This window comes from Vulpes vulpes, chromosome 9, assembly GCF_048418805.1.
Source record: "Vulpes vulpes isolate BD-2025 chromosome 9, VulVul3, whole genome shotgun sequence".
Lineage (NCBI taxonomy): Eukaryota > Metazoa > Chordata > Mammalia > Carnivora > Canidae > Vulpes > Vulpes vulpes.
In genome coordinates this window covers 88,437,518-88,450,174 of record NC_132788.1, presented here as the reverse complement: position 1 = coordinate 88,450,174, position 12,657 = coordinate 88,437,518, and the positions used below count along the sequence as shown (strand labels likewise).

Here is a 12,657-nt window from a genome sequence, read left to right as displayed (position 1 = left end):
GAAAGACTTCTCGGATATGAAAAAAAAATTCCAATGAGGACGTGAATAATTTTAGAGTAGAAAAATCAGTTCTGTTTATTTTCTTTTGTTGACCCAGTTTTTATTCTTGTCTTCCGGTCTGCAGGGTTGTCTACCTCAACCACTGCTCTCCTGCTTTCCATACCCCTGCCCCCACACTGCCATCACCACCATGAACAAGGGTTAGTTGAACCATGAGACTAGACAGGTAGCATCAATGAAGGATTGTAGAATGAGCAACAAGGTGCCCACATTTAAGGAGGAAGAGAAGGAGGAAGAAGTAGAGGAAGTAGACTGAATAAAAGCCAGGCTAGGAGGAGATTCTGAGGAGCACGACAATGACAAAGACACACTCTTGTCTCTTGACTCATTTAACATTGTCATAAGGACCAAAATAGGATACCCTGTGTTTTGTGAGGAAATTTCCCATAGCCATTGGAAATCTTTTGAGGACATTTCTCCTCAGTGTTTTTGAAATTGAGCAAACAATATGGAAATTTCTAATGAATCCCTTGATCTAGACAGGTAATATCTAGTTGTGAGCAGCCATGGTGTATACCAGAGATGACCAGCTACAAGTATCTGTGGGAATAATGAGAACTCAGTTCACTCAGGATGTCCCCATGGCTCCTACTAAGCTGGAAGCCACTAGAAGCTAAGTCCCATGGATGGATGTGGGGCCCAAATGACACCATTGGCACTGAGTTCTGCCTCTCTAACTTCACACCTTTCATAGTGTTGGCTTTACTCTTAGGCCCCATTTGGCGAACTGTTCCCAGAGGTGCATCCTCTCCGACTCTACTTCAGAGAGCAAAGGGAAAAGAAGAGAAATGAGGAAAGGGATGTGATTATTGGTGACTTCTATAAAAGTTCTCATTAGATTCGTTTGGGTCACATGTCCACTCTGAGCCAGTTGCTATGGCCAGAGGAGAGTGATGAGTTGGTTGGCTTAGGTCTTGGCACTGTCCACATCAAGGGGCTTATAGCAAAGCCTTAGCCAAAACATAGGAACTACTACAAAAGGAAAGTGCTTATGATGAAAACAGACACATATCCATTGTAAAAGTCCCATACTGCCTAAGACAACTTATCCAGGCTATCCAGACACCTGATTCCAGGTCTGTGGGCCTATTTATGGATCACGAGGTACTTGGTTGTTGGTATAATCTCTCATACATTGTAAGGTTAGGGACAACTCTGAAAACTCCGGAGGTTACAAGGTCAAGGGGTAAAAACAACAACTATTATGGGCCAAGGGCTGTTGTAGGTTCTCAGCAGGTATTTATCTCACATAATCCTCGCATTAATCCCTTGCTATAGTGTTACTATTGGTTTTGCAGATGAGAAATCTGAGCTCAGAGATTATTTTTTTTATTGTCCACATCCTCACAGTAAGTGGTAGACATAGGATTTGAAACCTGGTCTACCAGACTCTAAGGCTCTCCCCTCTTCATCCCTTCCTTCCTGCTTCTTTTCCTTCTCTCCTTTTCCCTCTCCCACAACCCTCCCTCCTTCCCTCCTTCCTCCATTTCCTTTCTCCTTTCTTCCTTCTTTCCTTTCTTCTTTCCTTCCTTCCTTCCTTCCTTCCTTCCTTCCTTCCTTCCTTCCTCCCTCCCTCCCTTCCTCTATAACCCCAACAAATATGTCCTGAATGATTAACAAGGGCCAGATATAGAACAGGTGTAGTCCCTAATGATAAAACAATGAATACAATAGATGTGGGCCCTGGATGACTCTTAAATTCTTATGTGGAGAAGTAATTAAAAAATAAGAAGATTACAGAAGGTGATGTATGCTAAGAGAGGAAAAAACTAAATGATGCTATAGAAAGACACTCGGTTGAGATAGGGACTTCAGTCAGAGTAGATGCCACCAGAGCTGAAATCTGACAGATGGGTAAGAATCGGTAAGGCCAGGCTTGTAGGCAGCATTAGGGAATTGACTTGGGCAGGGGACAGAGCATTAGCCAATCAGATAAAATAGCCATACAAAGCCTTTGAGGCAAGTGAGCACTGGCAAAGTACCAGGTTTATATGTTTCGATTATTCTGGACGCAGTATAGAGACAGGACTGGGGGGAGGAGTCAAAGTGAGGAGACGAAGAGCAACCATGGTGGCTTGGCATGTGGTGGCGGAAGTAGATGGATGTGGGACAGAAACTACACTGCCAAATCTTAGCTCATCAGAGACCTTCTGTGCTTGATGTGCTGGTTTTAGAGTTTGAGCCAATTAGCAGAACTTCCTCTGATATATAAGAGGAATAGGGATCTTTATCCAAATTGCTTAATGGAGAAGAATGGAAGATTATAAATGCAAACATGCACAAGAAAAATAAATGAACACAAGGAAACTTTGCAGCAAGCAGGGATTTATCTCTCATTCATAAGGCTTGAGGCAAAGGGCCAGTTTTACAAAATGGAATAAACATATGTAGGCCAGGCTTTTTTTTGTTTTACACAGTTGGCAGGAAAATACTTTGTTTCCCATTTGGTCTTTACATATTTCATAGTGAAATGTGTTGTTTTGATCAATAGATCTTTAATTGGAGTTTTATTTTTGAAAAGGAGTCCATTCAACTCTGGAACTTCATTGAGCGAGAGTGATGGATGGACATCCCCTCCATTGCTCCATGACTCTGTGCAGAAATCTGAGATAGAAATGAAATGAATAACAAAAGTTAAAACAAAAGGGCTCCCTTCCCTTGCTGGAGGTACTATCTCACTTTGAAGAACCTTTATTTAGCTTTAGGGACTCAGAGCACTCTCTGATCTCCTACCTCCCCCCTGGCTCTTCACTGCTCTTTTGACTGGCTCCTTTAGACTCACAGACCTCTACCTGGTGAGATATTCCTGTTCTGTCCCTGGCACAGACTCTCTTCTTTCTCCATGCACTCTCTGAGTGACCTTATTGGCATACTGACATTGACCACATTGCCCACCCTACACCTCTGCCTGCAAATCTAAGAGGCACCCTAAAACTGTCAATTGCAGACAAAACTCAACTCAATTGCTTTCCTCAAATATTCTCCTCCTTTTGCCTTCCTCTTTTCGGTAAATGGCTCTTCCATTTTTGCATTTGCGTGGATCAAAACCCTTGGAGGCGCTTGTGATGTCTCCTTCTTACATATTACCATTTCAGTCTCCACTGTCTCTACTCTGAAATAGATCTAAGGTCATACCACTGCCTGCCACCTCCACCACAAGCACCCTGATTCAGTTCTCCATTATTTCTTATTTGGAATATTCACTGCCCTTCCTATTGGCCACCTTTCTCAAATTCTGTCTTTGCTGCTTTCTGGCCATGTGACCTTGTAGTTCCATCATCTGCAAAACTGGGGCAATAATAGAATTTACCTAATAAGGTTCCTGTGAGTTTTGATTAAGTTGATAGAAGTGAAGCAGTTAGAATGGTAGATAGCTGGCCATAGCTGTTATGTTTGCCTGTCTTTACTGCTGTCTTCACCAGCCTAATGTGTGGTTTCCATCCTCAAAATAACCTCATAGTTCAGAATGACTGCTACAGAACCAGCCATCACATCTACCTTACTGGCAGCAGGATGGAGTGGAGGGAGTCCTTTTAAGAACACTCTCTGGAAAAGCCACATCCATGGATATCTCATTGACCATGACTGAATCATTTAGGCACACCAAGCTCTAAGAGGGTCAGTTAGCTGACCCTGGCTAAAAGTTTGGTTTCTATTACCAAAATAGGAAAAGCAGTTAATGCAAGAGGGAGTAACCATACCATGAATGGGACGCATGTGGTATTATGAGGGCATGTGAGAGGGCACATGATGCAAGAGGTCAGACAAGGCTTCTTTGAGGCAATGACAACTGACCAGAGAAGTAGGCATTTGCTAGGTGCGCCACAAGGAGGGGCACAAGGGAGACTTCCAGTATGAGGAAAGAACAAGCGTAAATGTCTGTGACAGGAGAGGACATGGTAAATATTTATGCTATGTGGTTACATCATGCACCACACGCTGAGAAAAGTGGTAAGCTGGATTTTCCGTCTCCATACAAACTCTCTCAGAAGGGGTGGTGCCAGAACTTCTTGGTCCCCTTTCCAGTATGGCATATGCCCAGACAGAACAGCCTGAGAAGTCCCCAAGTCCATCAGGAGCTTGGGTTGGTGCTCAAGCCCTTGGTCTGCATGAGGAGCAGCACTTTGAGCCTGATGGATAAAACAGAAGTGGAGCTTCAGAGAGACTTGACTTTGACCCTCAGGTCAAGCATTTCCCAGCTAAGTGGCCTAGGCCAGGTACTTAGCTGTTCTAAATGTTATCTGTTTCCTCATCTGTCAACCAGGGAATTCTAACCTGGAGGTCCACTGTGAGGAGGACCAACATTGTGCAAGGTGAACAATTGCTCAAATACCTGGTCCATTGAGAGTGTCCCTTACAGAGTGGCTTGTGCTGTCATCTTCAGCTTCATCACCTTTCCTCTCCTTCATTCTCTTTTGAAAGACACTTTTTCCACATTTGCATGCCAGGTATCTCATGGATGCATTCAGGACCCAGCTTTTCTCTAGGAATATAGAAGCCTGGAGCATACCACTTCCTTCCTTCCTTCCTTCCTTCCTTCCTTCCTTCCTTCCTTCCTTCCTTCCTTCCTTCCTTCAACTGGAGGGTTTGCACAGTTGGATACAGAATCATACACCTTGGGTGTGTTTAGCCTGGAAGGAAACTGAAGCTACCAGTGTAGACCCTTATGTAGTAAGTGAAGAAACAGATCCAGAGACTTGGAGGCTGGTTGACAATGCCTAACAAGGTGGCTTTTTCAAAAGAGATGTTGCCTCACCATAGGCCACATGATGAGAAGTTCCCAGGCTGCTTTCATGTGAATCCATGGGTTAGTGAGACAGTCGGTACATATATAGACACCCACACCAGGCATGTGGGAATCCAAGAGTTCATGTCCATCCTTCTGGCAGAGAGATTTCTTTTTCTCTTGAAAGCTGTCAGCTTGGATTATCAACACGGTGTGTTTGTGGAGGTAATGTGGATTCAAGGCAGTTACCCCGATTCTCTTTCCCTAGCATCTGCCTTAAACATAACCTAGAAACAGGGTACCTTCTTTAACAAGGAGGACACCAGTTACAGGCACAGCTTAGAGAACTTCTTAAAGACTTGCATAGAGGGTAAATACCCTCATGCTTTGATGGTGCTTTTGACCAAGCAGGGGAGAGACATTAAGCAAATATCGGCATACAAATCGTAGATGTACTCAGAACTACAAAGAAAAAGTGCAGGAAGACCTTGAGAGATCATCGTGTCCAGGGATATGGTTTGCCATTCCTTAGTTTTTAGCCCCCAAAGGACATTGCTATTTGGCTCTTACATTCTTTCCAACAAAACTCAGACATAACTTCAGAATCCTCCTCAACATGGCCCTCCAGACAGCCATTACTAATCAGTCAGACTTGGCTCTCAAGGCGAAATCTATTGGCCATCCCAGATTTGGCCCATTTCCCAGCCCTCCCTCCACCATCCCTTTTTACAGACAAGCATCTGGCCAAAGGCTGGAAGGCACGTGCCTCAAGACTCCAGCCAGAGGCCTCAAGTAACTGGCTGGTCAGATTCCCAGCTCAGGCATGCGTATAGTTTGTGACTGTTGGGGGGGATGATGTATCGTCAGGGGAGCTGACTCCCAAGTAGTAGCATCTGTGGCTGCTAATGATCTAATCTAAATTTGCTGGGTTCTATTCTGAAGCTCCTTCTCAGGTCCAACCTGTTGAGGGCACTGCAAGCTATAATTTCTCTTCCTTCAAGGCACCAATAGGAAAGTGGCTCTTTGTTCTCATGAGTTATTTCTTGAGGAAAATATATGTTTTGTGGAGAGTTTGAGGACAGTGTTAAACTAAGGACATCACCACAAAGTCCTAGTCTCTCATTTTCCTTCTCTTGTGCTTAAATGGATGAGTCAAAAAGAGGTGTTTCCTGCTCAACTGAGATGAAGCTTCCAGAAAGAAAGAAAGGGTAGCTCCCCTTTCAGAGGCCTGTCAAGTCCAGCAGTGTGTGCAGGGCTGAACCTTGGTATTTATTTTACAGTTCATCAAACATTTGTAATTCGCTGGGCCCCCCATGCATTTCATATGACAAGCTGTGATTCAACACAAATGCTTTCCTAAGGAAATGTGCATTTATCATTCCCTTAATGTTCATGTCTCTAAGGTTTCTTTTATGTCATATGAAAAAATATTTAATATTCAAGAGACTTTACTTGAAGGGATCCCTCATTTTAGGTTCAATTTCTCACCTTTTAATACATATTTTCTGAACTCTTTAAGAAGCACTGGAGGAACTCATAAGCTTCCTTATTGAATACTGGTCACCATAACCATAAGTAGGATAAAAGAATAAGAAAAGTATGCTTGTACTATTCCTGTTTCCTTAAATTGGGAGACCTTTGGGGATAAAATTGCTTGAAAAATGAGTGTTGGAGAGGTTGGGCCTGCTTTTCATGGATATACTTCCAATTATTCTGTAGATGTCTCTGAGATCCAAGACATCTTGTTGGTTTGGGTCTATACCTTCTGTCCTTTGCTGGGCTCTATCCACAGGTACAGGGCTTTAGGAAGCCCTGATCTTAGTGCAGATAAAGAGTGCATTCTTCCCAGGGTTAAATGAATGGGAAAGGCAAAAGGTTCAAATGAGACCCTAGGATTTCTGGTTTAGTGGTCTTGCATCTTCTGGCACTTCCAATGTTATAAGCTCTAGAGAGACAGAGAGAAAAGTCTGCTGTCTAATTTCCTAGCATTCATGGCCTTTATTGTGTGAGTTGGTTGAATTTGCACATTCTAAAGTCAGGCAACCCAGCTCTACAATTTATTATCTATGGGACAGTATATAATTACTTATCCTCCAGGTTCCATTTTATTTTCCATCTGTAAAATGGGTAATAAGGGTATCTAGTACTGGGTTGCTTTTATTGGTGGGACATTGCAAATAAAAAGCTCAAAACAGTGCCTGGTGACAAGCTCACACACAATAAATGTTAGTCTCTATGATGGGAATTAAGTCTTGAAAATGATGTAACTCCTAGATTTGGTATTTAATACATAGATAATGTAATTTCTATTTCAGAGTGGAAAAATGCTTTTCAAAACATCACATGCTCTAATGGCAGTCACAAATACAGTGGCATTAAACCACAGCCTAATAATCTCAATGTTGAAAAATAGACAAGTATGTCCCATAAATGTTCATCTTTTCCCATATACCTATAATTTCAGTTTCTTGCCTGTACCATTTGGAAAGCTATTATGTCTTATTTTATGGATTAACTGACTGTCTTTTCGTTGCTCTTAGAGTATCAGCTTTACTTCAAGTGCACAAATCCTTGTGCATGCTTCCTTAACCACCAATAAAGAGAACAGTTAATGTGCTACAAAGCAAGAAAAATTGACTTTAAAAACAGAACATTTTTCTAATGGTCTTACCTTTATATACAGAAAGGTTTCTCAACCTTGGGCACAATCAACATGTGGGCTGAATAATTCTTTTTTGTGAGGGCTATTTCGTGCACTATAAGATGTTTAGCAGCATCCCTGGTGTCTACCCACAAGAAGCCAAGAGCTCTGGCTCCCTCCCCTCCCCTCCCCGGTTTTGACAATGCCAAATGTCTCTAGGCAGTCCTTCTCCACTAGGAAACCATTGGCATGCAAGAAGGAGGAATTGGGCCTTGGAAATGTGTGTTTGGGACTGCAGAAGAGAAGAAACTCAGGTCTAGCACTGCAGGAAGTTGCCAAACTGCCTGCACAGGCATGGTGATTCCCAAAACATGTGCTCACAGATTATCTGTTGATCCTACAGATTCAGACAGCAGGTTGAATGATCAACACCATAGCTTAATTTGGGGAAATGACTTGGCTTTAGTTTTATTTCCCTCTTTTTCTCCCAGTTTTGGTTTTTCCATTTGCCAGTGGTGACCAAATGAAGTTTTACAATTAATCTTGACTTTTTAGGTAATGATTGCTTTTTTTCTTTTCTTTTTGTTTTGTTTTCCTGTTATTTTTCAGCTCCCTCAGGCACAAAAGGTAAACTCTTTTCCATCACATTGCAGTCATCCCCAGAACTTGTAAATTGTGCATGTCTCCATGATTTTGTGCATTCAGTACTGTTCATGACCAGTGAAATGGTTTTCCCTCTTAAAACTTCAAAAACTTGAGGTTGGGCAGGAGCAGAAAGGCCAACAAATTCATCTGTCCACTGTCTCCCTGCCCAGTTTGTCCCATCAAAGAACCTTCTTATGGACAGTTTGAGGGCAGCTCTGTACCCAACCATTTTACTAAGAATTCTCAAAGAGTAAGTTTAGCACAATCCTTCAAACATAGCATTCCAGGTCTTCCCTGAGGTACTTTCCTAGGGATGCAGCTAATGTGAATAATTTGTAAGGCCCAGTGACTAAGTGTATAGATTCTGGGCTCTTAAGCCAAATCTCTGAAGACTCCCCATGGATTTCATTAATTGCAAAATCAATAGCTCGTTTGCTTGTCTCATCGCCTGTACCACCTGGAGAGCATTAGAGCAAAGTTCTTGCCAATGTCAGACCCTTTCACTGGTCCTCATTGTCTGTCTGAGATGATCTGGTTTCACCATGTAGACTGTTCTCTGTCCAGTAAGATTCCATGTGATTGCCATGCTGGCTTTGCTGTGTTGTCCCCATGGCATGTCATTGTATCCTAAGGACAGTTATGGAAGAAAACATGACACATGATGCCTGCTGACTTATTCTGGGATATTTCACAAACACAAGCAAGATTTCCAGAAGACACAGTGATTTCTGGGGGCCAGATGTGGGTTGGTTTTGTTTCAAGAGTTGAGGTAAGGCACCTCCCCAAAATGTAAGCAGTACCTCCCAAGCTTTCCAGTTTGGAGCAAAGATGATTTGATTCCTTCCTGTTGAGAGAGATAGCACAACTGCTCTACAAAAGACAGTCTGTTCAGACCATATGGACAACCAGAGGCCTAGAAATCATTACACAATTACTCAAATATATTTGAGATATTTAAACAAGGCGAGACATGCTAGTGTGTGACTTGGCTTGTGGTAATGTTTGATTACACTTGAGTGCCATCACAAAAAGACTGAACACTTCATTAAAAGTTAAAGTATTTGAGTAGAACAACAGCTTCCAGAGTAAATATATGGTCAAAATTTCACATTATCTGGAAGGATTGGCATCTTTAACAGGTCATGCTTTCTTAATTGCCCGCATTTGAAATTTCTTTGTAAAGAGACTTAACAAATTTAGTGCCTAAAACTAGACCGGCCTCAACTTCCTGGCATTTCTTCATCAAATTTCCACGATCCATATACAGAAGCATTCTGTTGTAGAAGATTCCTCATGAATTTTAGGTGCCATCAGCCGTGGAATTTTAAACCAAGATTCAAAACAAACCCACACAGAATATGGTAAGACCAAAGGTTGCTGGGACACATGGTTCTTCAATAGCACTTCACTCCCTGCCCTCTTTCCTTCTGTCATTCACATCACATGCCCTGCAAATAGAAAGTTTGTAATTGAGGAGGATGCCCCAGTGCCTTTCCAAAAGATGCTGGACTGACTGCCCAAGGACTCACTGTGCAGCCCCATATCACAAGGAATAGCTCTTCCCTCCTATTTCTCACCATGGCTACAAATCGTCTTCTTATTGAAATAGAGAAAGGTATTTACCTTAAAAATTATTAAGAGCCCTGCATAAAATGGTTTCAGAACTTCTTGGAGTCATTTCTGGCCAATTCAGTTCTTTGGAGAAGGAGTTTAAATATAAACCTTGGGTATCTGGGTTAGAAGGTGAAGGCAGCTGAAGAGTCACACTGCAGGTGGAAGACACCCTCCCTCAGGGCAGCTAGTCTCAGCTGCTGATGTATGAGTACCTGTGCCCTCATGCTCTCCCCTCTCCATCCCAAGCATTACTTCAATGACTCTTGCAGAAGACTCTGCTTTAAGAAAGATAAGGTTTTTAAGAGTATCAGCTCCCCTCAAACACATTGTCTTGCTGCTTGACTAGCAAAGGATTATGGGGGAGGGGGGGGTTTGCATCCTAGCCTCCATCCATTTGTGACCATTAATTAACTTCTCTAAGCTTTAGGGTTCCTTTTGTTTAACAAGAACAATAGACTAGTTTTCCAGTTTTGTTATGAGAGTTATTTCTCTTACTTATGCCTAGCACAGAACCTGACATAAACTAGACACTCACAAAACTTTAAGAGATTCTACTACCATTTGTTTGTCTTGGCTTCTGATGCTCTAGAGCAGCAGGTTAAGAGAGCAAATTAGAATATCCTATGTGATGTGATGGTCTGGGGCCTCCAAAGTGTTTTGTGGTTCTGACTCAAGCCTAGTAAATAATCAGGAGATGACAAAAGAACTAGGAAGATATGTGATGCTCCTCTATTTCATTAAATACTCTGCATTACCTGACTTCACCTTTTACACGGAGTCAGAAGGAAATGCAGAGTGGGCTTGAAACCCTAACAAAACAAAGGCTTCCAGGAACAATTGTTTTGAGAGATTTCTTCCCAAAGCCTTTGACGTTACCCAGAGATTTCACCCAGCCATGGACATGATTATAATGAGCCCCTTCCAAACCCAAGAGTTTCTTGTTCAGGGGGTAAAAAGGAGGCACCTCCAGCTGTTTACATCTTTGGCCTGCTTTTCACATGAGGTCATGGGTGCATACATTGGACCATATGGTGTCTGCATTTGTGCTGTGTTTTTGTTGGAATCCCTCTTTGTATCATCTGCAACTGTTTTCTCCATAAATATTTTAAATACTTATGTCTCTATAAACATGCTTACTTTAATCGCTTAGCTGATCTATCACTAAAAATGTCCCATTTGGGTGTCCCTCATATGTATGGTAGTCATTAATGATTGTTGGCTAGAGGTTATGGTTTTCATAATTCTGATATTTTGAGGGTCTTTCAAAACTTATCTTCTAGCTTATGACTATTTTCTAGAAGAACAGTTTGCAAAAAGAGTTTCTTTTTGTTTCTCCTGTGATTCTTAAGCACCTGTAAGATCATTTATAGAATCTATAAATTTCAACTCTTGATATTACATTGAGACAAGTACCAACTGGTGATATGCCCAATCTGTATTAAATATTTTCACCGAAGGCAGGGAAGTGTCCTGAAGTTTTGGTTAAAAACTATGTAGCAATACAGATCTGATGCCCTCTAGCCATCACAAATCTGTTCTTTACAGTGGAAATTGAACCACTTTCTCCAGCGGATTGATTGTCCTTGAATTGAACAATGAAGAAAGATCCATATGCAAGGAAAGTTGCCCTTTTTTCCCCTTATATAGTACTTCTTAACTTCTACAAAAATATTGAGGAGATCCCATTTTATAATAATAACACAGCAGAATTACCCAGAAACATTTGCAATTGTTGTTCATTGGAAGAATAGTCCATTTTTTTCAAACTGCTTATTCACTCAGGTGGATTTTGTCTATAAGAAAGAAATATCAGTTGTTCACTGCATGATTAATCACTGTAGAGTGGGGGCCTGGAATACTTAAAGGCAAAAATACTCTTGGGGGAATTCCAAATTTGGCTGTGTATGTGGGTTAACTCTTCACCCATCGGTACCCCCTTGCCTTTATTTTGCACTGCCTTGACACAACTTTGTCACTCTTTGTCAGAGAGTGTTTCGTGAAAGTTTCAAAAGTGCTCTTTCTTGCCCGGCACTAGATTAGTTAATATCAGTCTGAGAATTCTGAGCAGCATAAGCATTTTTCCCAAAACCAGAGTTAAAGAAAACCACATCTTTAATCCTGTTTGGGACAGCAATTGATGCATTCAGGACTGCACAGTATGGCAAAACGATCCCTGTTTAATAGCCTGACTACATGTTTTGTTTCCTGTTAGGAATAGCTAACTTGCCTTCTTGAGCAAACACAGCAGGGCTCAAGATCTGTTGTTCTACGCCTGCTGTGATATTCTGTGCTGCTTAACTTGTATGAGGACTCAGGAGTGCATAAATTAGCTTCTTAAATGGAGGTCGATTTGGGGGTTTTCTTTCAGGATGGAACTGGTTTATTAATATCCCCCCCTGAGTGTCCATGGGATCCTGAATCCATTTGCATTTTCTTTGTGTCCTTGTTTATATTATATTTAGGAGGGATAAATGGAAGCATTCATTTCCCTAAAGTTTTTCTTCCCCTTTTACTTTTTTTCCCCTCTTCTTTCTTTCATTTGTCTCATGCTTTAGGTCCAAACTTGTGCAAGTAGAATCTGGCCTGTTCTTATCTCTGGGTAATCAGATTTCAGCGATCATGGGCATCATTTATCATTCTTCGCCTCATTTAACTTCTGTACTTTGAAATGTTGAATTAATCGTCATTGAAGATAGAAAATTGAAAGTTTGCAAAGCTGCTGTTTTCATAGAACTGTAGGTCTAGTGATTTTAGTGTTCCATTACAGTTATATACCGGTGAAATCCATGCAAATGAAGTACAAAACTAGAGGTGGTAACTATTTACATTTGGTTCTGGTTTATGACTCATTTGCTTTTACCTTTACTGGCTTTGTGTGTGAATTATTATATCTTGTTTTGATAACCCTGTTTTTACCCCCCTTATCATTTACTGTTTTATGAGAAAAAGTACAGGCATCTTTTATATGCAT

General features: G+C 41.5%; 1 protein-coding gene across 2 annotated transcripts in view; it reads left to right on the top strand.

Moving 5' to 3' along the window:
• The window catches only part of CACNA2D3 (calcium voltage-gated channel auxiliary subunit alpha2delta 3), an 833,608-nt gene that overhangs the window by 590,602 nt on the left and 230,349 nt on the right, over positions 1-12,657 (top strand). The window contains exon 14 of one of the 2 annotated variants that reach the window (XM_072720752.1): positions 8,037-8,054. The exons of the other annotated variant lie outside the window; for it this stretch is intronic. Coding sequence (XP_072576853.1) covers positions 8,037-8,054 — 18 coding nt within the window. The remainder of the gene's footprint in view (positions 1-8,036; positions 8,055-12,657) is intronic. 2 annotated transcript variants of the gene reach the window in all.